Source organism: Pezoporus occidentalis, unplaced genomic scaffold, assembly GCF_034315485.1.
Source record: "Pezoporus occidentalis ecotype Australia unplaced genomic scaffold, CSIRO_AGI_Poc_V1 ctg155, whole genome shotgun sequence".
In the NCBI taxonomy this organism is placed as follows: domain Eukaryota; kingdom Metazoa; phylum Chordata; class Aves; order Psittaciformes; family Psittacidae; genus Pezoporus; species Pezoporus occidentalis.
The window spans coordinates 1,748,905-1,776,292 of record NW_026913372.1 but is presented as its reverse complement, the minus strand read 5'-3'; the positions used below and the strand labels follow the sequence as shown (position 1 = coordinate 1,776,292).

The window sequence follows — 27,388 nt, the reverse complement described above, 5'->3', positions numbered from 1 at the left end:
AGACTGAAGATTCTGTGAACTTGTATCAGCCTTCAGTCTCACTTGGTAACACATTTCTTCAAGATTTTAAAGATGGCTATCTTATGTGACAACAAAAGATTGGTCATTCAAATGGAAATGTTTTAGTTTTTATAACAAAATACAGACTTGCTACACTCATAGCTAATGTAGGTTTGTTTTTTTTTTAAGTAACAAGTAGCACATCAATGTTTCATCTTTCAGTTAGTCTTTAGAATATTTTGAACAGAAATAAGTCACTAATTCTGTTATTGCAAATTAACATTTTGGAGGATGGATACTACAAGTAAGATGGATGGTATGTGTAAGATGAAGCTAAGGAAAATGAGAAGAAATACACATTGTTAAACTTTGTAGAGCTATTCTCTTACACCAGATAAATGTAATATAAGATAGTTTAGAGTTGTTTTGGTACATTAAAATTTCAGAAGTTACTTGACGCGGTGGATTTGACAAACACTGAATGTCTGTAGTGTAATTGTAGTTGAAAACATCCCAATTATCAGTTTTGTCATCACTGTCACACATTTCAGAAACTTGCTTAAAGGATGTGTGAATTTGTAAGATAAAGCAAAGTTAAGATGGAGCAAGGAGCAGATAACCTTGTGTGACTTGCAAGTATGTCCAGCTTCAAGGTTGTCTGTCTTTTCACGTGGTAATAGTTGTGCAAGCCATCTCCCTGTGTATTATGGTAACAGTATGTGATTGTACAACACTAGCATGTGCTTTTATTTCTTGCGTTAGGTAAACGAATCCATTAAAATGTTAGCATCTTTCATTATGTCATGGGTATGCTTTTAAGTATTCATTTTATGCCAACGTAGACTTAAAACTTTAGCATTTGTTCATCCTGTGTTTTGTGCGGTTGATAATAGTGTGCAAAATAAAGACTGTAAATGAGTCATTCAGCTTTGTAAATTATGACACATGTTCTGTCAAAGAGGTTTTTTTTGGTGATAGGTAGGTATGTTGTATTGGGCGTCTGTCTGCAGTAGGGGCTCATAGTTGAGTCTTCAGTTTTTTCTTTGAATTCATTTTGCCACTGCCTCTAATTTGATGGCAGAGCAGGTTCCTATGATTCTGTAATACGTTCATTTCCCCTCTTTCCAAAAAGCTTGAAGAGTGTTGTTTCCTTGTCTCTTAAAGGGAAAGGTTTGTCTGTTTTTGTGTGTGTATGCATAGTATTGAATGTTAGTCATTGGACTTATGTTTATTTATGGTTAAACTTTCCCATTGCTGAATTGATTCTGCAGTGTTGCCTCTTTGTGTTAGGTACTGCTCTTTGTGCTTACTGGTATTTGTCTTTGTTTTCTGGTGCTGAAGTGTATTTCCTAAGAGTTTGTTCACTTGCATCCACCAAGTAACGCATGGTACCCCTGAAGGTATCTTATGAAATGTGTAGGTTGGGGTTGGTGGAGTTTTCCTTTGGTTTTGGAGGGGAGAGGGGAGGTTGGTCATCTTAGGTTAAGTTGCAGCTGTCTGATGGCTGCAATAAACTTAGAAAAAGCTAGATAATTTGCAGATTTTTTACAAGGGCATTTTTATAAATATAATGTTTTGATACATGACTCTCAAACCTGGCTTCTGTTATTGGTGGGATTGCCATGTAAAGTGGTATTGTTGTATCTATTAAATTATAATCTCAACATTTTATTTAATCATCAGTAGTGATTGAGGGTAACTGACCAGTGACACTTTCAAAATTTTAATAGAATATTTACTCTTTTTTTCTTTGTATTTTACTCAAACAGTATCGTAAACTTTTAAAAGGAGGATTTGTAGTACCTTCTTCCAAAAATACACAGAGTGAGTATCTTTCTAATCCTCCTAAGTTTTTATAGATGCACATTTATTTACTTGGAGGGTTAGTGCCCTCTAATTGTGCTTCTTAGGACCGACATATTTACAAATTCTTCTGTACAGGATGAAAATAAACAGTGCCTTTCTGTTGAAAACAGGTTGGACAGATACAAACATTAAGACCAAAAGTAATACATGCTACATTGTACTGTACCTTTTGTTTACTATATATCATTTTCCACGCTTGTGTTTTAATGCTCCTTTCTGGTTACTGGAGGAGTCATTTATGAAATTCTTCTGTGCCATAAATACTGTATTAGGCTCTCCATGTTTATTTTGAAAGAACATCTGAAATATTCATCACATTTAGTCAAATCCTCATTGACGAGTCTTTGTGAGTGCATAGTAAAGGATACTAAGGAAGAAATATACCAGTGCTTTTTCTTACCGTTTATACTGTGTGTTATCCCCAGTTAAGCAGACACTTCAATTTTATTCCTGATAGGGAAGGTCTCCATAGAAGAGACACGTACTTAAAAATTCATTCATCTGCATTTCAAAAGACATATTATACACCCTGCTTCACCTACTATAATTTTCCCTTTAGCTACTTAGCAGTGTTCTCGCTCAATCTGGGGAGTGTAATGCACCTCTCTTTAAAAGTAGGTAAACGTTTGCAGTCATGCAATTTTATTAACACAGAGCTCAGAGGAATGGAACAGTTGAACATGGCATCATAATTGCCAGGGAAATCTACACTTGTAAAAGACAGCCAGCAGTGGCACCAGTAATGAAAAAGTACAGTCCATGGTCTTTCTACTAGGTTCTGTGGAGCCAAGGCTACTGTTTGGATGGCTGCAGATGTTTGCTGTGTTGATGGAGATTTTAAAAAAAAAAGGGGGGGGAGAGGGGAAGAGACTGTGGGAGAGATCCAGAATAATATATGCAGTGCTAAGTGAGTATTACAACTGTATGCACATTCTTTGTTCTCTGGCTGATCCTATTTGTGTGTTTATGCATAAACACTGTAATGGTTACTGTGTGTGCCAGAGAAGTGCAAACCACACCTGCTAAACTGCGTAAAACCTGTTCAATTTAAGTAAAGCTAAAAGCCAGAAATAACTCAGTACCTAGAATTTCTGGTTTGTTTGTAAACATTGTACTAGGAACCAGTAAAAGTTTAATTTCCACCAAAGCTACGAATATATACTTGAGCACTCTCTTAATTTTTCTCTCTTCATACAAAGCATAGTCTGTCTTAATCAAAAAACAAGTTTAAAATATGAAGCTGGTTCAGCAGACTTGCTGTTGCCATATTTATGATGCAGTCTTGGTTTTGCTGCTTAAAGAGATTAAAAATACACCTGTTTTATCAAGTTGATGTGTTTATGATAATGCTCTGAGTGAGCATGGATTGAACTGATTTTGAACATGTACTCTAAATTATGGTATTTTTTAGTGCAAAATATCTGCAAGAATATTTAGCTGGAAGAAATTAAAATCTTATTACTTCCCCCCCCCCCCCCCCCTTTAAAAATAAGATACAAGCAAGTCAATGGATGGAATTGCACTGCAGTGGAATTTTACAGAGGAAGAAGACAGAATGGTGTAATACATGTTGGAAAGTATGTTGTCCAGAAAATACTGACCTTATTCTTTGTGGTTTTTAAAGGGACACAGTCAGTCACCTTGGAACATATTCCTTCAATAAATACCAATTAAAATTGGTTTGAGTACTGGTTGAAAGTGTCTGATTATTTCTTATGTGCCTTCTTGGTCCTTTTTTTGATAGGGAGAGCTTACTTTGGTGTGTGAGTGGCCTACACAAGTTAGTTAATGTTTATTTTTCAGAGTAAGATCAGTTACTAACTTAGCTGTTAATTTAGTTTAAAAAAAAACTAGGTATCTTTTTTTTTGAAAAAAAAAAAATCTTGTGCTTTTTCAAGCTGGATATGTATCTGTCTAAATGGGATCAATTTTATTTTTGCTTTTGATAAGCTCATGCACCTCTCTCAGTGTGAGCAGGCATGATTATGGTTGTAATTTAGTAGCACGTTTGCATATGTAGCTTTTCCAGCACTTTCACTTGAATGCAGTTGTGAACATGAGGCACTTCCATATTTTGTTTGTACTTAAGTACTAAGACTACTCAAGTATGTAGACATTTTTTTAATGGAGTCCAGACAAAGAATGCCTTTGTAAATGGTCTGTAAATTATTCATCTTACTCTAGTAATTTTCTAATCCTTAATTTTTCCAGCAAGTTTCGGGGGGTGGGGGTGTTGAAGCCTGTCCCTTGAGGACTTTCCCCTGTGATGCGGTGAGCTGGATAGAATGCAGAAATGCACTCCTTCCCTTGCCCTCCTGCTCCTGCAGAGTACTTCAGGGCTGCTACCTCTCCCATCTACCTGCTTTTCAGGACCCACGCGCTGCTTGTTCAGCAGCACCATCATGCTGCTCCTTGTCCACACAGCCCACTTCCCAAAATGTTGAGGGAAGAAAGGGGCACTGTCCTTTGAGAGGAGGACAGAGAGAAGTAGGGTTTTCTGGTTTAATTCATTTGTTAGATGAGCAGTTGTGAGGATAGCACTGCTCCTTGGGGGATGGAGGAGGCAGAGGCATTATGAGTCTGGGAAGAGTTAAGGACAGGGTGAACCTAATGATTACAGTGGTTTTGGAGGGGGTTTGCATGTTTTGAATACCTGTTTGTAGATCTTGCTGTCACTGTGTTTTAGTGCAGTGTTGGGTGTTCCACCTCAGTGGATTTAGAGAAGGAGCCTCTTAAAAAGGTAGAAAATGTGTTTGTGACCAAAAATGTTGTAAAATAATAACTGAAAGCAACATAATTTGTGGGAAGGAAGGAGCTACATGTGTAGATGAAGGCCAGTTGCATGAGTATATTGATACATTTGATACATATTGATCTTCTTAACTAATTGAAACATATTGATCTTCTTAACTAAACTTCAGCATTACAGAGTAAACTCTGGTTTCCTATTCCAGATGTGTTGTTTTGTTGATACTACTTGTATTTGCTGGTGAATTATGAGCTTTATTAATGCTTGTACTTATATGCAATGTAGGCATTGAAATAATTGAGATGGCTTTGCATATTCCAGAAATCTGCTGTCAGTTTGCTGTTTGTACATACATTTCTAGATGGATATCTAGAAAATGCTTTGAAAATAGGCACTATGTGTTTAGAATCTGATAGCATATTGCTAGGCAGCTTTGTTTATTGCTTTTAACTGATATAGGAAAAAAACAGTGAGAAGGCCTGAATGCATTTGAGCAGATTTTAATTTCTGTGATTTGTTTTTTTTTCTTTCTGTGATGTTGTACTAATTTTTTTGCGTAGTGTTACTGAGTATGAGAAAATTAATTTAGCACATACTACTGCAGCAAACTTTGCCATTGACATTACTAGGAGCCTTGCCTATGTAGAGACCAAAAGATTTAAATCCTACTGAAGTAAGTTCGATTTGGAAGATAAAAAGAATCCATAAGTTCTTAGAAAGATGTTTTATTTTTTGATGTCAAATACGTGAAACTTAACCAACATCATGAAAATGAATTATACATAAGGAACAAATAATAATCAGTTTTCATTAACTTATATAAAATTAATATTTAGAATGTATTTGGCTGTCCTTGTTGTCCTAACAGCTTTAATATTCAGCCTTTAAGAATATTAGGATTATTCAAGGCGGATTTATAATTGACTGGTTTGTGTCTTGACACTTGACTGTGAATTTCTTTCTCAGTCAGTGTTTTGTTGGTGTTGTCTGTATTGTGTTATAATTTAATTGATGCTGTGGAGTAAAATTTGGCTCTACATTAAATTTTCCTAAAGTAAAGGTTTTGCTGAACTTGTGAATAAGAGAGAATTTCTGTGCCTTTAAACATGTAAATGTAAAAAAAAAACCAAAACAAAACAAAAAACCCCCAAAACAAACAAATAAAACCCACCAGAAAAAAACTGCAATAAAAAAAAAAGGCATTTACTTTTGTGATGGATAATCGCTGTCTAAATTCTGCAACACAAATAACCACTGTTGCAGTGCTGCCTCAGAGCAACATTGCTATTATTCCAGTATGTGAGTGAAAGCTGGCACTCCTATAAAGGGAAAGGAGAAGTTACATACAATGTAGGTATGCTAGCTTTGATTGAGCCGGAAGAGAAACATAACTGGCCAATTTTTAGCTTCTTCCCTCATGAGAATAAGCAAAACATAGATGCACAATCCTGAACAGTGCTCAGTGTTGTAGGTTGGTGGCTTAAGTGACCAGCATTAGTTTTTTTTTCTTATCTGAATTACTTTTAGTTGTTCCTCTGACATATCCTGTCACTGACTTTCCTATTGCTGAAGAGTATTAGGTATTCCTTTTAGTCTTGTGGCCCCTCATCAGCTGTAAAACAAGGCTAGAATATACCCATAAAATAGATGTTTGAATTTGGAGAAGACTTGCATGGGGTTTGTTGCAAAGTGTATCTGGGACCTGTGCTGATATTTCAAAGTGAGTGGGGAAAATGGGATTAATGTGTGTGAGAGCTGGTTAGTGTTTTTAGCTTACTGTCTTATATGTCCTTAGAAGATTTGGTCTGAGAGCAGCTACTGGCATGTAGCAACTTGTGAATCATGTAATTGGCTGTACAACAGATGGCTAGGCACTTAAACTGGGTCCTGAATTAAGGAGCTGAGTATCTTCCTGGTTAGATTCTAGGAACTGGAAGGTTGTGTTGTTACCATAGCGGTTCAGATCTTTATTGAACTGAAATCAAAGGAAAACTAACTTGTTTGGTTCACATATGGTGAACTCCAGCAAGATCACTGAGATCACACATTCTTGTGCTGAGAGGTTGTAAGACTATATAAATTTATTTGGATTAAGCATCATGTTTTAAAAATAGCTCAAATAACTTGAATTTGAAAATTCCCATGGATAAAAAGATGCATCAAAAACACCTAACAGGATGCTTAAAAGATTCTTTCTCTGTCCCTTTGCAAAAATGTGTACTGTAGTTCAAGGCCAGACTTCCCTGACCTTGACTTAAAGTTGTTGAGTTTTGTTATACTTTTGTCTGCTAGAACGAGGACCCTTCTTTTATCTTTTTTTTCCACATAGACTTAGTTGCAGTTCATGTCTTTTCAATTCTTTTTTTCTTTGGTAAATTGCAGAGAGTGAGTAGAGAGTGAACTTGACTTTCACTTCAAGATGTTTCAATCCTTTGTCATTCTTGTGGTCCTCCAAACCCTCTCCAGCATATCAATGTCTTGCTTGAACTGGGTATGCCAGAACTGGATGCTTTATTCCACTAGCAGGTGCAAAAGTGCAAAGTACAGGATAGAAAGTAACTCATCTTTTTGTAATCGTATTGTCTTTTATGCATCAAATAATTTCACTAATGCTTTTGACCATGAAGTTCCAATATGAATTTCTGTAGTCACTGTGCAGTTGATTATTGATCATGTTAATGCCCTCCTTAAAGGCATTGCTTTATAAGATAGTAACCTGCATTTTGTAAATATAGTCCCATGTCTTTGTTGCTAGGTACACTTCACCTTTAGCTGTACTGAAATGTGTGCTTGCAGCTGGCTTGCCAGTTAGTTCAGGAGTTATCATGACTGATCCTTTAATTATTTGCTGTTTTTCTATCAGTCTTAATTTCACTTTTCATTCAGATCGTTGATAAAAATGTTATGTGTGATCTGCTCCCTGAAGACCCTGTTATGAACACTGTGATGATTCTCCATTTACAGTTAAGGGCCAGGCAAGGCTTTTGTAATGCTGTGGAGATGGTTTCGTAAATGAGTAGACCACAAGAGACATTAGCTAGGGTGGATAAATTCAAAGACTGATTTATTTTTTTTCATCTCTGCTTTTGAGTTAAAGTGCATTAGGCAAAGGTTGTATTAGGGAATACATATTGCTGCTGAATGTATCATTTTTCTTTTGTGAGTTAATTGAGTGCTATATTTTTCCAGAGCTGCCAGTGTCTCTTTGAGTGCTCAGTTTCAATGTTGAAGACAAATAATTGAATAATTCAAAACACCAGTAAAAAACAAAACAAACCCCAAACCCAAACAAAACAAAAACCACCAAGCAAGATGCTTGTCTATGTTTGCTTCTTTGGCAAAATGTACTGTAATGTTTGGGTTTTTTTCTTTCTAAACACCCACTTCTTGGGTGCTGTGTAGGAGAATGGGGTATCCTTCACTCTGTTTTTTTTTCTTGCTCCTGTTTGTAGCTTTCACAGCTTAGAGCTCAGGGTTGACAAAACAATTTGAGTTTGTGGCTGAGAGGGCCTATTTCCAAGTAGTAATCCAATAAATACATTTCTCTGGGGTTCACCATTTGAAGCCTTTAGAGCCAGAATTAATGTCCTGTAGTTTATTTTGTTAGTAAGTGCGTCTGTTAGGTCCTGTACTGTAGATCTTCTTTGTGAGTGGTCTCACTGAAGTTGTTACCCAAGGCGGGAAGGAGATCTGTGATAGCAGTGTAGGATTAAAAATGAAGAGAACAAAGCTGTGAAGACTGTAAGGCCTATAATTCCTTATGGAAAGACAAGATAAGGACCTTTTCTGGTGGGAGAGCTACCTGGTGTTTGGACGTAGCAAAGACGATATAAATGGAGATGAAACTGGGAAGGAGAAAGCTAAGATGTAGCTTGGAGAATGTACTTTGCTTTTGCGGCTACAGATAAGAACCAAAACGCCATCAACTAGAGCAGACCTTCCAGCTGTTATAAGATCCAGTGTGAAACTACCTGCTATGGTACTCCAGTTGGTGTCTTTTGGTGGATTTGATCCTCAGGGGCAGGGAGTTGGGAGTGAGGAGGATCCCTCCAGGGAAGCCTGGATTTCCTGCCCCAGGTCAGGTCGCTTTATCCAGGTTTCCAGATACGGAACTCTTGTTCTTCTGAGTAAACCATCCTCTCTGTTGAAACTTGTCTACATAATTTTGTCAAGAGCAGACATTATTTGCATTGATTGCAGTAGTTTCTATAATGCTTGTCCTGTGTCTCAGTGCCATCTGTGGAGGTTGTTCTCTTGAGGAACAAAACATCTCCTATATGCAGGTATTACATTAATAGCAGGCCCCAATCTATTTCTTTGCAGAAAGTATGATAGAAAATCTAAGTTGTTGTAGAAGTGTAGTATATTAAGAGACTGTTTCATATCTGTGGTTGTTATGCAGGTATGGTGGTAATTGCTTTGTGCCTCTGGTGAAGTTCATAGGATTATGCGCCAGCTTGCAGCTTGGCCTCTATCTGGCTCTTCTCTCTGCTGATTACCTGCTTGGAAACCCTGCTCAGGCAGCAACTTCCAGCATGTTGCTGTTGTCTGCATTCCAGTAGTCAAACATGACATAGTGTGGTCTTACACATTTAAGGAAAAACTATTTTATTGTATCTGCATTTATTTTGGAATGCAAAGAAACCTTGACTGTTTCAAGAAGGTAACTTATATTTGCCACAGCATCCCACCTTACATTTGTCTCTGTTCTAACCAATGCACAGCTTCCTACGTAGCGCTCAACATTTCTCTGCACATGTGCTCTTTGTTTCACTTTCCCTGACCTGACCATATCTTACCTCCTTATCCCTGTATATTGCTCCTGCACAGTGCAAGTCCCACATTGCACTGGATTTCTTCATGTCCAGGGGAGCAGTTGCTGGAGAGTAGGAATAAATTGCATAGGGGTAAATTGCCACTGGCCAGCTGGCTGGTACTTTATCTCATGGTGAAGCAGTGACATCTGACAGTTGGACCATAAACAAAACACCCCGTTCAAATGTTAGATCAAGTACATTGGTGATTTTTTCCAGATTTTCTTAAAGTTTTTCTGAGGGGCTGCCAGCTCTGTGCCAACATGGAAGGGCGTGTGGGGATGGCTACATGTCTGCAGACATTGCAGCAGGATCCAGACTTAACCATTGCACTGCAATGGAAAAGAGTTACAAAGTGCAAGCACTGTCACCCACTTGTCCTTTATGTTGATGAAGGTTGTGACCTTGGAAGAGCTGCCTTTTGTGTCATCCTGGTTATTGGTACAAGCTAATGTCTCATAGAGACATTTTACCAGTAGTTTGCCTGGGCATTATCTGTTATTTTTTTGTTTATGGGAGTAATTGATTCCAGTTATGTCCTTGTATGGTATGTGTTGTCAGTATCTGTAGATGTTTGAAGCAAGAGACATAAGCCTATGGCCTGCTCTCCATAGTATAGAAGATGTGGAAATGTCTTCAGCGTTGTGTTTTGATTGTGAATTGGTGAACTCTTTGCCATTACCTCAGAGGCATCTTGTGTTAAAAGAAGAGTTAATACTGAAGTCTGATCCTTTCAGAGTGATGAAATCATTTGCTGTAACTGGCTATTCATGTGTGCTGGAGGTGTGCTCATGTGCTCACAGAGTATAAGAGGTACTGTATATAAGTGTGTGTATACAAGAGGTATTGTCTGGTTAAAGTTTAAGTAATACAGCAGTGGCTACAGCAGCCTATACTCCATGATTCCTGTCCTAATAGCACTAGCTACTGCAGAGTCTAAGCTTGAGCATGATTTATTACTGTTTTATGTCTCCAGATAGAGTAGTGCTCTCCTTAATGAGGAAGATAGGAAATTACTTTTATTGATCCAGTTTACTCCTTAGCTTTTCATTACACGTGTGTAAAAGGTTTAGAAGTCAATCAGATCAGACTTGTGTGCTTAACTTCCATGAATTTTAAGACTGTTACTTGGAATTGTGGTATCCTTGTCTGTAGTTTTCACTTTTTTTGAGTCCTTATTCAGTATTTGAAGATAGATTGCTCTTAGATTGTTCAGGTGCAAGAGGTTTTTGCTGAGATACTACTTTTGGTCTGCCAGACTTACATGAGAAGAATCAAATGGACTCTGCCCCTGCTAGTGTATCTATATTTCTTTTTATTTGGGAAGCAATAATTTTACATATTAAACGGAAAACGCCAGCAAAAAGTCTGGTAAGATGGGAAAGAAAAAGGTAAATTTTAGGATCCATTTGCAGTTCAGTAGCAGAAGAGGCAAGGTAGTGCTCAAAAGAAAGAGAGGGTTTGAGTTTTTTTTAATCGAAACCAATTTTATGATAATATTTATTCTTTGTCTGGAAAAATTTAATATTAACATGATCATGCCAGTGATACGAATCATCTGGTTCTCTTTTCTTCTTCATTGCATGTGGGAAACTTCCAGTAATTTTAGTGGAAATTATGATGAATGAGAAATAACTTTATTTTAAAAGTAATCCTACTTTACTGCCCACTGGGGTTTAATGGGGACTCAGCACTGCACCTGTGTACTACTGTCAGATTAGAGAATATCCTGAATGTTTTTTTAAGCGTGGCAGTGCTTTTAGGTCAGATGAAAGTTTTTTACTGAGGAACAACATAGTGGAGAGAAGTGTGATGACATTTTTGCACTTTGAAGTTCTGTCAGTGGACTCTGTGTCTGATCTTTAATCTCTGCTGATCATGTATGAACCTTCTTCCTTCCCCCCACCTCCCATTGCTCTCAGTTTACCAGACTTAGATTTATTCTTTTTAATGCAGTGACTGACACCCTCTGTGAAAATAAAGGCAAAAATATGTTGTTGTGTTGAAAATGTACAAATGCTGGGAAATTATTTTAATCTACGTGCTTTTTATCTCCTTAGCCTCCTAATTGTCTAATTAAGTATTTTTTTAATACTGCTTTTATATGGTTGGGACAACTTTTGGACTGATAGAGGTACTAGATATGCTTTTGCTGAAGAAAAAGGAGCTGTTTCATATCCTGTGTTTTTGTGAAGATAAGGTAATTAAAATTCAGCTTTTGCACAGGTATAAACTTCTGGAAATTAACTTTTCAGTGGTGGGCCCTTAAAATATTTTCTAGCATGGTTGGAGAGGCCCATGTAATGCATTTACTCTTTCTAACAACAGAACTGCTTAAACCACTTCTGTGGATCGCTTAGAAATTGCTCAGTGATCCCCATGGTCTATGGACCATTCATTGATTGAAAATCACCAGGATCTGGAGGAGTTCACGCTCACAGACCAGTAGTCAGCATCTGAGTGTACTGAAAAAGCAGTAAATGAGCTATTTTTATGTAGTTTTGATAGGTTTGACTTATGCTGGACATGTTTTTACATAGTATTTCCATGAGAATTTATGATGCCTCTCATATAATTGAGGGCATGCTATGGGTTCCCAGTTTAGTTTTTTTATCAGGAATCATTTGTGAGGTGGACACTGGACTCCAGATGGAGCTGGGTCTGTATGCCTTGTTTTGCCTGGGGGTTTCTGGCAATTCCATCTTGATGCTTATGATTAATTGTAAATCTATTTTGCATTTGTTCTGAGTTTTCTCAGAGAAGTCCATGCACTTTTAGTTGGAATGACCACAAAACCATGTCTGATTTAACTGAATGTTTTATATTAAACTGGGTGCTATTTTCTGGGAACTGCTAAGATGTACAGTGCCAATGTGTGCCAATGAATCAGTTGTACTGCTTATCTCTGATTTAAAAATCAGTACTGGTTTTCTTGTTAAAGTAGGGCTTAAGGCTACAGATGATTTAAATAACTCATAGATGTTAAAATAAGATTAAGTACCGGCACTGTCTATTGTGACTTAAAATTATTTTGTAAAAGAAGATGTAAATAAAATTTATTTAACATAGTAAGAATTAGATTCCTGCCTTTATTGCTGTTTCTGCCTGAGTTCCTGCCTTTTTTTTAATTTGAATTATGTAAGTCCTTACTTTATATCGATACCATATTAATGCTAATATACATATTCTTTCCAGCACACAGTATTTTGGTTCTGTCTAGATGTTGACATTGTTTCAGCCATGAGTTATATAATATCAGTGAAGATGAATAATATATTTAAGCAAATATTAGCATTTAGAGGTTACTAGAATACTGTTAAGGATAGCTTACGTGAGCGACTGTTCAGAATCCTAGAAATTACCATCTAGATACAGAAGCTAAACAGTGTTTAGGGGATAATGCTTGGGTGAGCTTATGTTAATTGGCTTACTATCCATTTCAGCTTAGGTTTTATCATTTTTTTAAGACCCTGAAACTAAGCCTGAAAACCAGCCATTCTTGCTAGAGTGTCCAACCAAGGGTTGAATCAGAGTCTTGCTCTAGCCAAATTGGTATAATTCTGCCAAATTACTGCTAAACTTATTTTGGGACAAGCCTTTGTATTTCAGTCCTGCATTGAGAGACTTTCATCTGCTTATGCAAATTCAGTAAAAATTGAACCCTTAAACCTGTTCTAAATGCTGATATCCATCCAATAATTCATTTCTTCAGTCTCCCCCCACCGCAGCATGCACAGTTTCTTCCTCTGCTCTCCCCCAAGCACTGGGGAAAACCAGCTATAAATACAGACAGGGTTTTTAGGCTTCAGGGGGTTTATGACTTCCTGTTTTGTTGTTTTTTTTTTTCCCCAGTGTCTATGCTATGCTTGATTAGGATATTCCTCCATCTGTCAAAGTAGGGTTTAATTGCTGTAAATCTTATGCTTCTTATTTTTAATGTTTTTTAACAGCTGTTACAACAATATTTTTTTAATTATTTTATAGGCAAATTTAGAAAACAAACCAGTAAATGGCCGCAGACCAGAACTCATGGAATGCAGTATATGTGGTCATGGTGAAAAATACAGGGTGAAAACAAACCAAACAGTACCCATTGAAAATGTGCAGTCTAAGGAGAAAGAAAGAATGACAGGTTTAGAAGCAGAGAACTGGGCACATAATGAGAAGCCATCTTTTAGTGTCCATGTCAATGGAGATATCCATGGAACTGTAACAGGCAACGAACACTTGAAAAACGCTGAAGACAGTGAAAGAGCAGTCTCTCCCAGTCACTTAGCCGAGCCAAAATATTCATTTGCACAGACCATCAAAAATGGCATAAAACCCTTACATTATTCACCACCAGAAGCAGTTGCTTCACTGAAAAAAGTGTCTGTAGAGGAAAGAACAGATTTGACAAGCAACTCACATATGCAATGGACAAACAATACCAATCTGAGTAACATAGTAAACACCCTGGTGACTGGTGTTGGCTGCATTCACCCAGGAAAACAAGAAAATGTTTTGATGAAAGAGGAAAAGTGCACTTGCAGCATCTTTGAGGATTATGATAAGTCAGTTTTGCAGACGGGTTCCATTTCAGACCTGCAAGAAAGCTTGTGTTGCCCTCAGCTGCCTGAAGAGGAAGTGCATATCGGGAAGGATGGCTTTAAAGTACCTAATGCAGAGACACAGCATGAGGATTCTTCATTCCAGCCAACGTTCTTGTCCCTGATTAAAACCAGAAATTTAACTGTAGAGCAGGTTGTAGCTATTGAAGCTTTAACACAGTTATCTGAAGTCCCTTTAGAAACAACTTTACCAGCTAAAACTGAAAGTACTGAACATACAGAAGAAACTACTTCCAACTTGTTCCATAGTTATAAAAGGCATATCTCCTCCTCCTTCACATCTTCTGCGCTAAAAGAAATCAAAGATGTTTACTTACAGAATGAACAACAGCTCTTGGCTCACTGCACTCACTCGCAGAACCCTCTCCCTGATAAGGCAGCGTTATACAATGGCCAAAGCTCAATTTCTGATTTGTGTGAAAAACCTGCCAATCTGGCTGGTGAGATGTATAAATTACAGTTATCCTCAAAAGATACCAAAACTTTATCTGACTTAACATCTAATGCAACATCGTTTTCAGGATATACTACCAAGAAAAATTATACTCTCAATCCAGTCACCCTTGCACAGTATTGCAATGCTTCATGTAATGTCCAGCAAACAAGTAATAACTTGGAAACTCTTGGCCAGTTAGAGCAAAACCCAACTTGTAATGATTTGAACTTGGAACCTAGTTCTTTGATTAAAGGAGGAATTCACAGCCAGGATGAAGAGGATGTAGCTACACAATTAACTCAGCTTGCAGCACTAATTGAATCAAACCAGACAAATCCTGTGCAGAAGAATGACATAAAGGCATCACTGCTTAATCTAATATCACATGAGAGGCAGCCAAAATATAACCAAGATGTGTTGCAGAAAAAAGAATCTGTATTTTTTAAGCATAATCATAGTTCTTTACTATTAAAACAGAAGCAGCCAACAAATAAAAAAGGAAATGCTGTACCATGGAAACCAAGACACAAAAAGAAGCCTCAAGAAGCACACTATCAACAAAATAATCGAAACCAGCTACAGCCATTGTCATGCCAGCGTAGTGAGTTACAGGACATTTGGATATCATCAAAACTGCACAAGCTTGGTCAAACCCTGCCACAGGACTCCAGAACAACTCCATCTGAAAAAAAGACTCCGAGAGCCAAAGCACAGAGAGCACTGAATCAAAATTTAGCATCACAAGAAAAAACTAGATTATTTCTCCCACAAACACAGATAAAATTCAATAGATGTTTACCTGAGATACCTCAAGAGAAAAAAAAAACCAACATGTTATTTGGCTGTGAAGTGGTGAGTGAGCAAATCAAAACTGCAGGTTCTGGTGAGCCACTAGGCACTGATCCTCTGAAAAATGAAGTTGCACGTAACCAACATAGTGACCTGTCCTCCGGTAATGCTCTGGCTCTTTCACAGTTGAAAACAGCATCCTTATTGAACAGACCAAGTGAAAGCCTAGAGATGTTTACAGAAAAATGCAATTCTCAGGTACAGCAAACAGTGAATGTCAGCCAAATGCATCCTTTGCCTCAAACTTTTAATCAGTCTAACCTGAGAGCTAATGAAATCCATAGTGAAGAAAAAACCTATATTCAGCAGGGTGCTGTTGAACAAGTAGATCCAAAGTTGCAGGTGCTACCCGTTTCCTGTGGTGGGGCCCAGGTACCAGGTTCTGTTGAAGCTCTCAGGAACATGGAGTGTGCCAGCGAAGTGTCTGTTCTGACATCAACCAGTTTGGGTACTGACCACCTGCAGAGCACAAGTGACTCAGGGTGCTCTCCAGCAAAAAACACACTCAGCAGTTTCCTTGAATCACCTATGAAGTTTCTTGATACCCCTACAAAAAATTTAATAGATACGCCTACCAAAAAAGGACAATCTGAATTGCCAACTTGTGACTGTGTTGGTAAGTCTTTTTGCTGACTTTTCCTATGCTTTTCAGATAGAGGTGTGTTATGTCGCTTACTTTAATGTGAGACCTGTACTTGACGCTTACTTAGCTCTTGCAAAAGAACCAGTGTTTCACCATTAGGAAACGGGAGTGAATTATTTTGTTCCTTTCTGTAACTTGTGCTCAGTGCTCTTTGGACCTGCAGAACATGGAAGAATTTATTATTTTTGGTAGTGCGAATGGCAGGTTTAAATTCTCTACTTAAATTTAAACCCAGGAGAAAAAAAGAGTTTTTCTGTTTGTTGTCATTGCTGACTTGTGCTCTGTGTGAATTTATCTGCTGTATATCAGATTCTGATTTTTATGAACTAGTTTCTGTCTGAGATGGGCTGGGTAAAAATTTTCCAGTATATTGTCATTGTGGCCTGAATGCTATTAGGTAAGCGGCGGGCCATAGTTGTGGATGGTATTGCTACTGTCACTTAATCCTGATGACCAATGTCAGTTTGCTTTGAAGAGCCTATGTCAAAGGCTACTGCGTGCCTCTTACTGGAGAGAGGAGAGGGAAAGTGGCATTCCACTAAGGCTGCATATGTGATAATTTGCATTGCAGGATGAGATGTCCGCCCAAACTCAGTACTGAGGGTTTTGCAAATACAGCTTGATTAATGGTGCTAGACATACTGTGTTTTCAGACTATCAAAGCGCACAGATGGAAACACAAGTCAGAAATTTTACAACAAATTGTACACACTCAAATTGTTTTATCTTTGCATTAATATTCTGAACCAATAGAGTGCTAGTTAAGAGGCCTGGATTATATTTACTGTTCTGTAGTATATGACTATCAGTTACTTGTTTTTCCTCTCAATTTTCCTTTGTCTAACATGAATTAATGTTTTCCTAGCAAGAAGGATATTGGGAAGCTTACTTAGTGTACAGCTCCTGTAATGAAGATTTGTGAAGAATGCAAAATATTACTACAATTAGGATTACTTTATAACATAAAGAATAAATGCTAGCAGATTAATAGAAGGGAATAAGTATAAGCTAATTTGGATGCCTCTGAGGAGAAAAATCTGTCATACTCTTTATTCAGTGCATTTCAAGGAGAAATTTTCTGTATTGTAATTTAACTTGGAAGATGCTTCTGTAAACTATTTCTACTTATTTGTAATGGTGTAAATAAATTTTGTATGTGACAACTTGGCTTTCTCAACCTGCTTACAGAGCAAATTATAGAGAAAGATGAAGGCCCATATTACACACACCTCGGGACAGGACCAAGTGTTGCTGCTGTGAGAGAAATAATGGAGAACAGGTGAGGAAAATTCAGCATTTAATGCTCACAGTATTTTTGGCTGTCTAAACAGGGAAGAACAACAGCGATGAGAAAGCAGATACTATGTTCAGCTTTGTTTTCCTAAACTTTCTCAGTACTTATTTGTAAAGCGCTTTCCTGTTCAGGTGTGCATGAGGTTGGACACTAGCATTTAGGTTCCAAACTGCGTATGTGGAAGCTCTTTCCTGAGCTCTTGAAATTTCAGGGTTGAATTTCAAATGCAGTGTGCTCTTAGGTGCTGTTGAAGTCCATAGGAATGACAGCGATCATCAGCTGGCAGAATTAGCTTTTCTAGTGTTGTACGTGCAAAGAAGCTGTGGCAAACTGGGCAGAAAGGTCACCTTAGTGACTGAGTGTACTAGGATTTACATGCAGATAACATTTGCTTTCCCAGATAATGTTTCCTTAGTGGCAGAAATGTGTTATCAGAAGAGAGATGTCAAAAATCTCTCTTGCAAATAGGATTTTACATTTAAAAGTGGTTTTGACATTAGAAATATTTTATTTTCTTTCTGTTCTCAGTTACATGAAAATGAAGGTTTTTTTCTTGTTTTATTGGAAAAGTGTCCTGTTTTAAAATGGTCTACAGCAGTTTGTCTAACTCATGAACTTTTTTTAAATGCAGGTATGGTGCAAAAGGAAGCGCTGTAAGAATAGAGGTAGTGGTTTATACAGGAAAGGAAGGAAAGAGCTCTCAGGGGTGTCCAATTGCCAAGTGGGTAAGTTTTTATGTTACAGCAGTGAAATAATTTTGTGTGCCTTTTAAATATCAGATGATGTGTAGTCCTTGATCTTAAACATAATCTGATCTTTAATGAAGATTATCTGGTTCTTCATTTAATTGATCTGTAAGTCTGCCTGAATGATGAAGCTAAGGAAAAGAATTTTTTTTTTTTTTTTTTAATTTATTGAAGATGTGGTGCTATGTGTTATGCTGTGGTTTGAATGAGTGTGAAAGAGAGATGCTTAACAGAGCTAGCAGGGATGATCAAATCAAGGGTAAGAAGACCCTGATGCTGTCTGAAAGTTGGAGTGGTCCATGTTATTGGGATGGGATTGTTGCTGGGGAGAGTTGGAAAACTCTCCCATTAACATTTTTTAAAGCCTTTCTTAGTTATGTGGACATCTGAAGAAAAGAGAGTGTGGTGGATCAAGAAGTTCAGTCTCATGTACCATGGAGGTCATTACTATTTTTGGGGAACTGAACTCAGTATTTGGAAATGTAAATATTATGGTGATATTTTTCACCAAAGTCTTGTCTCACATTGCTTCCTAGGAGCCAGAAAATGAGGTAACAGACACAAGCTCCAGGGGAGAGCTTGGAAAGAATTAATTGTCCTTAATCTTTGCTGAAGCACTAAGGGAGGTAAAAAATAGACTGGAAATGTTGTAAACTGAGTTTTGGAAATAATAAAAGAACTTGGTTGTTAAAAGAAAAAAATTAAAATATTACTGTGTTTAGGAGTTTGAGACTTGATTGAGAAAGTAATGAAGATAACTGCACAGTTAGGAGACTAGCATTTGTAACTACATGACAAAAACAAGGTTATTACGTGTTGTATGTGGATGGTATTGCATGCTAAACACTGACTTTTGGAACAGACAAAATGTTTTTTTTTATATGCAATACATAAACTTTTTCAGAAGGGAATATCATATCTGCATGTTGCTTCAGATAATATTTAATAACAAATCAGCGTCCAAGAAAAAAAGATGACGAAATTAATTTTATAAACAACTGACCCAAAAAGAATGGAATTATTTTTCTCAGTGTTTCAACTAAATAGAACACTCAGTTTTAACTGAGGACATGAGTTAAAAATCTTACCTTAGACACAGTCATGAGGAGTTGAAAGGAAAAAGGCATTTAAAGCTAAGTCTTGACCTTGATTTTTTTCTTTTGTCAGTATCAATATACTATCTTTTATATAAAACAGAAATGCCAGATTTTATTGTATATCTGCATGGCTGTAGGTGTCCCAACATGTGAGTACAATATGACAGTTAGAAAGCACTCATGCATACAGAAAGGCTGTTTTAATGTATGGGGACCTGCTCTCCAGTTAGTTAGATTTTTATATTTTTATATGTAAAGTGTTTTGCAAGAGTAAGCTTTTAAGTTCATTAACTTGTTTTTTTAAGGTGCAGTGACTGTTTTTTGTGTGCAAGTTCAGACATAAAAGGATTAATGCTTTTCCAAGTCTGCTGTTAACTGTGTGACTGTTCAGTACAAGAGTGGGAAGGAAATCACTGAAATCTCCTCTGTAGGACTGTTCATCCTGTTTAAAATCCACATATTGGGGCTGGTATTCTTAATGGGTTGCATTAACTTCTCATTGGCAATGCTAATTTTATTCCTTATAACAGAGCATATTTGGATTTTGGCTATGACCAAAGAAGCACAATTGTGAAATTTGTTTGAAAGCGTATGGAAAAAGTTTGCTGTGCTCTCTGGTAATTGCAGTCACAAGGTTCTGTCAGCTGCACAGAGACTTTTACTTACTCATTTACAGTGTATTTTGGGACAGATTGATTTCTTTGCTGAACAAGCTATTGCCCTTAGGGTTCCTGAGAGACTTGCTGTGAGAGCACCACAGTGGACCTCTGCTGAAGCAAATATAAGGAAAGATTGAATGTATCTCTTGATCATACTGAACTGTTTTTCCTAATTAATTTTCCCTATTTCAACCAGCCTTACTGGCTCATTAGAAGCGTTTTAAGATTAAAGGAGGTTTTCTAAAATACCTGTGTCCATACATGCTTCTGTTACTGACTGCATTTCTTAATTCTGATTCCCTCTTAAATTGTTGTTGCTGAAGTGGCTCCAAACATGTGCCTGGTGTGTTAAACATTTACTAAGACAAACTCTTTTTTCCCCCAAAGGAGCCGATGTTTTCTTCCTTAGATTTCAGGTTACCATAAGCTTGCAGAAACTTTTCTCTTTCAGCCTTCTTTTGAGAAGGAAGAATAAACATCTGTTCTTCTGTGGGTTTTTTACGTATTGTATTTTAGGTTGATATTCTGTCCCTTTGGATGTGGGCAAGAGCCATCCTATTAGTTGAATGTAAATATTATCAACAAATGCTACCTAGGTTTTGAAACGTTATGATAGTTGTATGTGTAAGCATTAGACTGACATCCACATGAGCTAAACTGTGTGCAGTGAAGATGAGCATGCTATTGTTTTCCCGACAGGTGGTGGCAAGGAGACTGCTCAACCTTTTTTTTTGGTGCCAAATTGTGTTGTCTTATTTTTATGTCAAAATAGAATGAATAAAGTTTTGCCAGAGTTTTCAAGTGTGTTGGTATCTGTGGAGATAATAACATATTCTTCTTTATTTTCTGCTTGGATTTCTTTTGCTTTTATGCTTTGTCCAGGTTCATCATACTTCTTCATAATAAGTTAAGGAAAAAAAAAAGCCTCTGGAGTACTGAAATTACTCACCTGAAATTACTGTAGGCATCGTCCCGCTGCTCTGAAGTGCCTCTGACCTCAGAGGAGATCAGCTTCAGCTCTTAATATTTTCTGGATTAAACCCATTTCCTATGGGTTCCTTCTCCTGGTTTCAGTGGATGTTGGCTTGGATCAACTAACCTATCATTGTTATCTGTTGTCTTTATTCAGAGTTGCAATGTAATTTTTAAGGCTCCAGCTCTGAATAAAGACAAGAGGTAAGAAGTGATAAAAACGCCAGATCAGGGTGGAGGTTCTTCTTGCTGACATCCTGTCTCCAGCACTGACTGATAGCAGAAAGGTGTAAGACCAGGGCAGTTGCTTCCCAGAAGACTTGCTTAGTTTCCAGCCATTCACAGCTCTGTGGTTCCCCAAGCTGGAGGCAATGTCTTTGTGTTGCCTGTCACAAATGTTGTCATCTTTATTTCTCCTTTTCCTTCCTGTTCTCTTATGCTAGGAGTTAAAATGCTGGCATAATATTTTCAGCCTTGTGCTCTGTTCCCAGTAATTCCTAGCAGTTGTTGTTGCTTTTTCTCCATTTCAGAGCAGTGATTTGGCATTTTGATAGTGCTTTCTATCATTATGCCAGCTGCTTATTCCTGCATGGTAATGGCCAACTCACAGTCCATCTCTTATCTAAAAATAGAATTGTTTTCACCATGTGCATTAAATATGCACATCTTCAGTGAATTTTATGTGCTATTTTACTGTCCACTCAGCAGTGCAAATTTCTCCTTTGTTTGCAGATTGAGCTTGTCTTCACTACTCTGAATTGCTTAGTGTCATCAACAACTGTTGTCATCCTTTTATTTAACCTTAACAAACATGCTGAAGAGAACAAGCTTGACCACAGTTCTGCAGAGCTCCCACTGGAGACATAGCAGCCTTTGTTTTGTGTCTTTTCACCAGTTATTCATGTGTAGTCCTTTGATTCGTCCCTAGACACATTAGGGCTTTTAAAAAGCCTTTACCAAGGGACCTTACTGAATGGCTTTTGGAAATCTAGAAAGACCTGGAGCTTGACTGAGCTGTGAATTTCTTTCAGAAAAGTTATTTGACTTCTCCCCGTGTCTTACAGTTTCCTGTGTGATCACTGCTTTGCCCCACACAGATACATCAATTCAGTGATCAAATTAGATTGGTATTTTTTTTCAGGATCTTTGTAAAACATGATATCCTCTTGGTAATCTTCAGGTCCTCTGGTACTAATGTATTATAAATCAAGACAATACACATCACATTTAATACTTCAGTTGTTTCATCTTTGAGTTTTTTTGGTGGATCCCATCTGAACTTTCTGGGGTGGGGGGCAGTGTGTTTGTTGAGTTTTGGGGGTTCTTTTGTCACTACTCTCCTCTAACCACTTTTGGCTTTAACTTCAGGGAAAAAATCCTTGGCTGTCCCGTGTGAAGGTTTCTGTCATAGGAATCTTCCCAAATTTCTTGTTTGTGAATACAGCAGAAGTGGATTTTGCATCTTTAGCCTTCTCTTCTCTGAGTGCTGTTTTTTTTTTTAATTTTAAACAGTTGGATGATCTGTTGGCCCTTCAGATTCTGTTGGCCTCATGGCAGCCCTTATTTGTTTGAAAATACAGTATTATGGGGCTTCTGCAGGTAGTTTCTCAAACTTTTTCACTTCTGTACTGTTTGCCTTTTTTGTTTTTATATTTATAACTTGACAGATCTTTATTATGCTTTCTGTAGTGTTGGGTGTATATTAGTAGGATATATAAAAAAATAGGGGTGGATGAAAAATGGATAAAAAACCCAATTACAAATACTTTTAAAATACAGTTAAATTTAAAATTACAGTCATGTACAGACCTGAACCTAATGTTAGCCACTGAAATTAAGCCATTATTTAAATGTAATGCTTAGATAACCCACTGTTATAACCAAGATTTTATACATCATTGAACTGATATGAATTTGTAGCTAAATGCCAGAAACTACAATTTGTTGAGTGCTGAATGAGCTTTCACAACTATAGATTCCTCTGCAGATGCAGAGAAGATGATTTTTTTTTTTTTTCAGTTTGATAGTTTAATTCGAATTGAGAAAGTGATTGAAATCAGGAATTGAGAAAGCAAGAAAAATGAGAAGTTACTTCAGCTCCTAGGCACTCTATGTATAAGATATTGCTGTCACTAGAAGATACCTGTAACTCATTGAAGAAAATTAACTGATGAATAAACCAGGTACTTTGCAGTGGATGATCACTGCTAATCAGTAGAAGTGGTCAGAGGAGCAATTTATTAGGAGGTCTTGCACCTGTGAGCAGACTCTCTAATGCTTATTTTCTGTCCCACTTGGCAGTCAGGAGGTCTGGTACAGCACTGCTGGCTAAGACAGAGCAGCTGTCGTGCTGTTCAGAACATATTAGAGTGGGGAAATTTTTTTGAAATATGTTTGAAAAGGACTTTAAATTCTTCTGGACTGACTGTCGCCTGGCTGCAGGTTTCAGTAAAATGCAACTCCATTTTCTTTAAACAGCTCACTGTACTTCAAGCTTTTATTTATTCAACTGTCTTTATGATTAAATATGGAATCATATGGAGGTTAAATTAGCTGCCTTTATGATTAAATTATGTTCTCTCCAGGAGAAGTCTGGAAGAAAATTAATTCTGGGACATGGAGAGGGTGGTTGATGGGGGTTTTATTCACCTCTTTGAACAATGTTATCTTAGAACATCACTTTCTTGCCATAATGGTGTAATAGCAGGTACGATAGCTATGCAGGCACTATTTTCACTGTTTGCAAGTGGAGGCATACCTTCTAAATACAGAATTGGAGGAGTTTATTTTAGACAAAAATTTTTGGAATGTTATCCAAATTAAAGCCATTTTTTAAGTGTTGTAATCCTTTGAGATTCAAAATTATTATAAACTTTTACATGGTTTCTGCAGTAAATAGAAGTGTTTTAATAATGTTTCATATGAAAAATCACTCAAATATTTTAACAAACATGAAACAAAAAAGGTATGTTAAGTATTACAAAAGAGCAAGCTTTGCTATTATCGCTACTTAAAACAAATGGGGTATCTGAACAATTGAGTAGATTCTTATCGTCGTCTGTATGGTACAAAGTGCCATTTACAGTTGCCTGCTATACAACAGAAAGGGGAGTTTGAGGCAGTAAGGAGTGAAAGAGGGCACTGGGAGTTTGCGACTTGAGTTTTGTCCTCATTTCTGGTTGTATGATTGTAAAAGAATCACTTAACTTATATATACTACGATCAATTACTCATTTGTAAACAGTACAATATTGGTCCAGTAACGAGCTGAGAAAAGGTGTTTGCAGATAATTGAAGGTATCACACTTAAGTGATATTCTTGTAAAAATAGCAAAGTAACTTAATAGTATTTGTGATTGAAGGTAACTGTTCTGTGCTAACTCTTTATGTAGTCTGCTAATATTCAAGAAGAGAGAATTCAGGGAAGTGGAACTTAATTCCATTTTTATATCTCTTAGATGTGCTGAGAATAAAATAATAAAACATTTTCCAGTAAGAGAAGGGTTTAATGTGCGTGTAGGAGTGAACTGGGAAAAAAGAGGGCAGACTCACTTCTGTGGCAAACAAGAACATTGTTCCTGCTATCTGTTACACAGCATCACCTGCTAGAACAGCAGCAGGTTTTAACAGCACTGTGCTCTCACTTTGCACTAGTGTAGATTATTATGGAATTGTGGCTTAACAGAGAATTTTGTCCAGTGTAGAGAGGACTTTTGCACAGAGGCAAAATCTGCAGGTTAGAAAATGTGAAGCCAAACTGTTCTGAATGAATCGCCTATTTCAGGAAATCACAGTGAACAGTTAAGCTATGGTCTCACTTTAAAATCAACTACTGATATCCTGCAAAGGAGCCATAGCTGTTTTGCTGAAGAAATTCAGAGTCAGTAGAAGGGAGTATTACAGTGGAACCACATACAGAGATTAAATAAACCTAAAGAAACCTTTTTATTGGTTCCATTATAATTTATAGCAGTGTATTTAACTCTCAATTAAAATTTTGTACTATTTGCTAGTGGTCTGCTTAATGTCATGTTAAAGTTAACACAACTATTCTGGTAATGGTAAACTGGAAGGTAATTTCTCATCCATGTGGTATTTCAGCATCTGGTATGCTGAGCTGCTGCAGTCTGACTCTTAGCTATTTACATAAGTCATGTATGTGCTAATTTAGATAGACTGGCTTATGTTTAAGGACATAAGCAATTTTTATTCACAGTGTACTTATTCCTTGTTCTAGAGCTCCTGCCAAGGGTTGAGACAGTTGCTTCAACAATCTAAAAGAAATAATTCAAGTAAGTAGAACTCAAGCATTTGGACAGTTGAAGTGGGTTTTCATGATAGCATAACTTTACTGATGCTGTTCAGTACACTCAGAAATTATTTGAAAAAAGTGGGAAACACTGAGGTGGCAAACTGCTGATGATACAGAGTTGTTCAAGATAATGCAGAGAAAGGACAGATATCATGAAGAGCAGGAAGGGATAGCCACTAAAATGACAGATAAAACTCACTTGATAAAGTTACACAAAAAGTGGGGTGTTGTATTTTCATATACACAGTGATGGACCCTACATTGAGTGTAACTACTGGGGATAATAGTTCGTTAGACATCAGCTTCAGTGTTCAGTAGTGATGAAAACAGCAAAAGAAACGGGTGAGAATTCCTGGAGATGAATAAAGAAAACATGAAACATAAGTATGCTTCTGTGAGAAAGGATGCTGCACCCAGTCTTGAATACTGTCCAGTTCTGGTCCCCCAACTCAAGAAAGCACAGCAGAACTGAGAAAGACAGGTAGAGACACAGGCTCATCAGCCTGCCTGAGAGGGAAGCGGAGACAGCAGGGCTCTCCAAGTCTTTGATGTGGCATGGAGAGCTGGCCAGCAGTCCATTCACAGCCTCATCATATATTAAAACTGGAGGGTACTAGCAGGGGATGAGCTCAGCACGAAGAAAAGGTAATGGTTTTTCTTTCATGTAGTCTGGAATTAAGCTTTGGCCAGAAAGGCAGTGGATGGTAAAATGCTGCATAGTTTTAAAGTGAGTGGACAAATACACAGAAGGCAAATTGTTCCAGAGTTGGGAGACAGCACATCCCCCAAGCTGCCAGCAGCTGGCTGGGAGGTGCCTGGTGGTTGTTGAGAAGCATCTCTGCATGTAAGTACATTTCTTACTCTCATCCCTAGACAACTTCTGTAGTCACTCTCAGGACCAGGATAAGGCTGGACAGTCCACTTGTCTGACCTTGTTCTCTTCTTACATCCTTTAATTCTTGAATTCTCAGCATCCCTTTATGTCTCTCTGCTGTCCCTCTGTGAGAGAGTGAAAAACTAACTTTCTGTCTTATCTCATAACTTCTTTCTAAATTGCTGGAGTAAATTCTGCTGCGTATCACACCTCTTCAATAAATATACTCTAGCTTTTTTGCGCAAGCTTTCTATTAAGAAAATCGGGTAAACTTCTACCTTTGTGGCTTGTAGAAATAGATGTTTAGCTGTCGTATGTTGCCACAGTAGCTGTTGATTGTATTTCTGTCCTAGCTGGCTGGCTGTGGCTCACCTTGAAGGCTTGCTCATATTCTCAGATTCTGCCATTTGACAATATCTGGACTAGTTAAAAAAATAAATTACTTGAGTTGCTGCCTTCCTTTAGATGTACACATAAACAAAGGTATGTGGATAGCCAGAACAACTCAGAACAAGTATGATATGAAAAGTGTGCACTGGAGGGATGTACAAAATTTGATTTTGAATATGATCAAAATAAATAATCCTGCCCAAATGTGCACTCTACAAGGATGATACTTATGGTATTGTGTGTCCAAATTATTATTACCAAAGAGAGGTATTGCCACTTTGGGAATGTCAGCTATAGCATGTGATGGGGTATCCTCACTTTATACAGGAAAAAGCAATGTGGCTCCACGTTGGTCTGTCCTGACACTGACTGTGGGCCTGGAGGAACCATGATTGTTTCAATGCAAATTGTGTTCTTCTAAGACCAAAACAGTCAAATGAGAAGAGTGCCTTGTCTTTTTACCACACACATGGACAGAAGCACTTCAGCTGTAGTAGTCAGATGAGCATATGATGCTCATCTTAGAAGCCACAGAAATACCAATTCAGACAACTAGTAAATCTATTGCCTACCTTTGTGACCTGAAGGATGATGGATTATAAAATGTTTTTGGGTCAAGTAAGAGTGGTGCATTCTCTACTGCATGCATAATGAATCAAATTTCAGCTGTGTTTAACTCTGGGAAGTATGGTGTTATTTTAAAGGAAAATACACATTTTCTTCCTCTTCATTGTCTGTCATTTTTCCTGGACTATGTGTCTGGACTATGTGTTTTCAGTTCAGAACTATATGAGAACTCAAAAAGGGCAACCTGGTATTGTACTGAGAAACTAAGAGGTATTGAGTTTCTTTATCGAAGTGACAAAGTCTAGAAACCAAAAAAAAAAAAAAAGAGTAAAAGCATCACCCTTCATGCTGAGTAACAGAATTAAATTCCTCTCCTTCTGACTTCAAGGAACTGTGCTGCCTCAGGAATGTAAAACTAACACTGACATGAATAACCTGTATTGTATATCAGCCATAATGGATTTCTGTAAACCTTACTCAAATGTATATGAGTTTCATTTTTTTTTTCTT

At 37.4% G+C, this 27,388-nt stretch overlaps 1 protein-coding gene and 1 long non-coding RNA gene across 7 annotated transcripts in view; both read left to right on the top strand.

Moving 5' to 3' along the window:
* TET1 (tet methylcytosine dioxygenase 1) overlaps positions 1-27,388 on the top strand; it is an 83,589-nt gene that overhangs the window by 35,522 nt on the left and 20,679 nt on the right. For all 6 annotated transcript variants that reach the window (XM_062611695.1, XM_062611693.1, XM_062611696.1 and 3 more), the window contains 3 exons: positions 13,414-15,940; positions 17,156-17,246; positions 17,893-17,986. In XM_062611695.1, coding sequence (XP_062467679.1) covers positions 13,414-15,940; positions 17,156-17,246; positions 17,893-17,986 — 2,712 coding nt within the window. The remainder of the gene's footprint in view (positions 1-13,413; positions 15,941-17,155; positions 17,247-17,892; positions 17,987-27,388) is intronic.
* LOC134160062 (uncharacterized) lies at positions 2,727-3,551 on the top strand. Its single transcript, XR_009963418.1, has 2 exons — positions 2,727-2,773; positions 3,360-3,551. It is a non-coding gene; the product is annotated as an uncharacterized LOC134160062 (long non-coding RNA).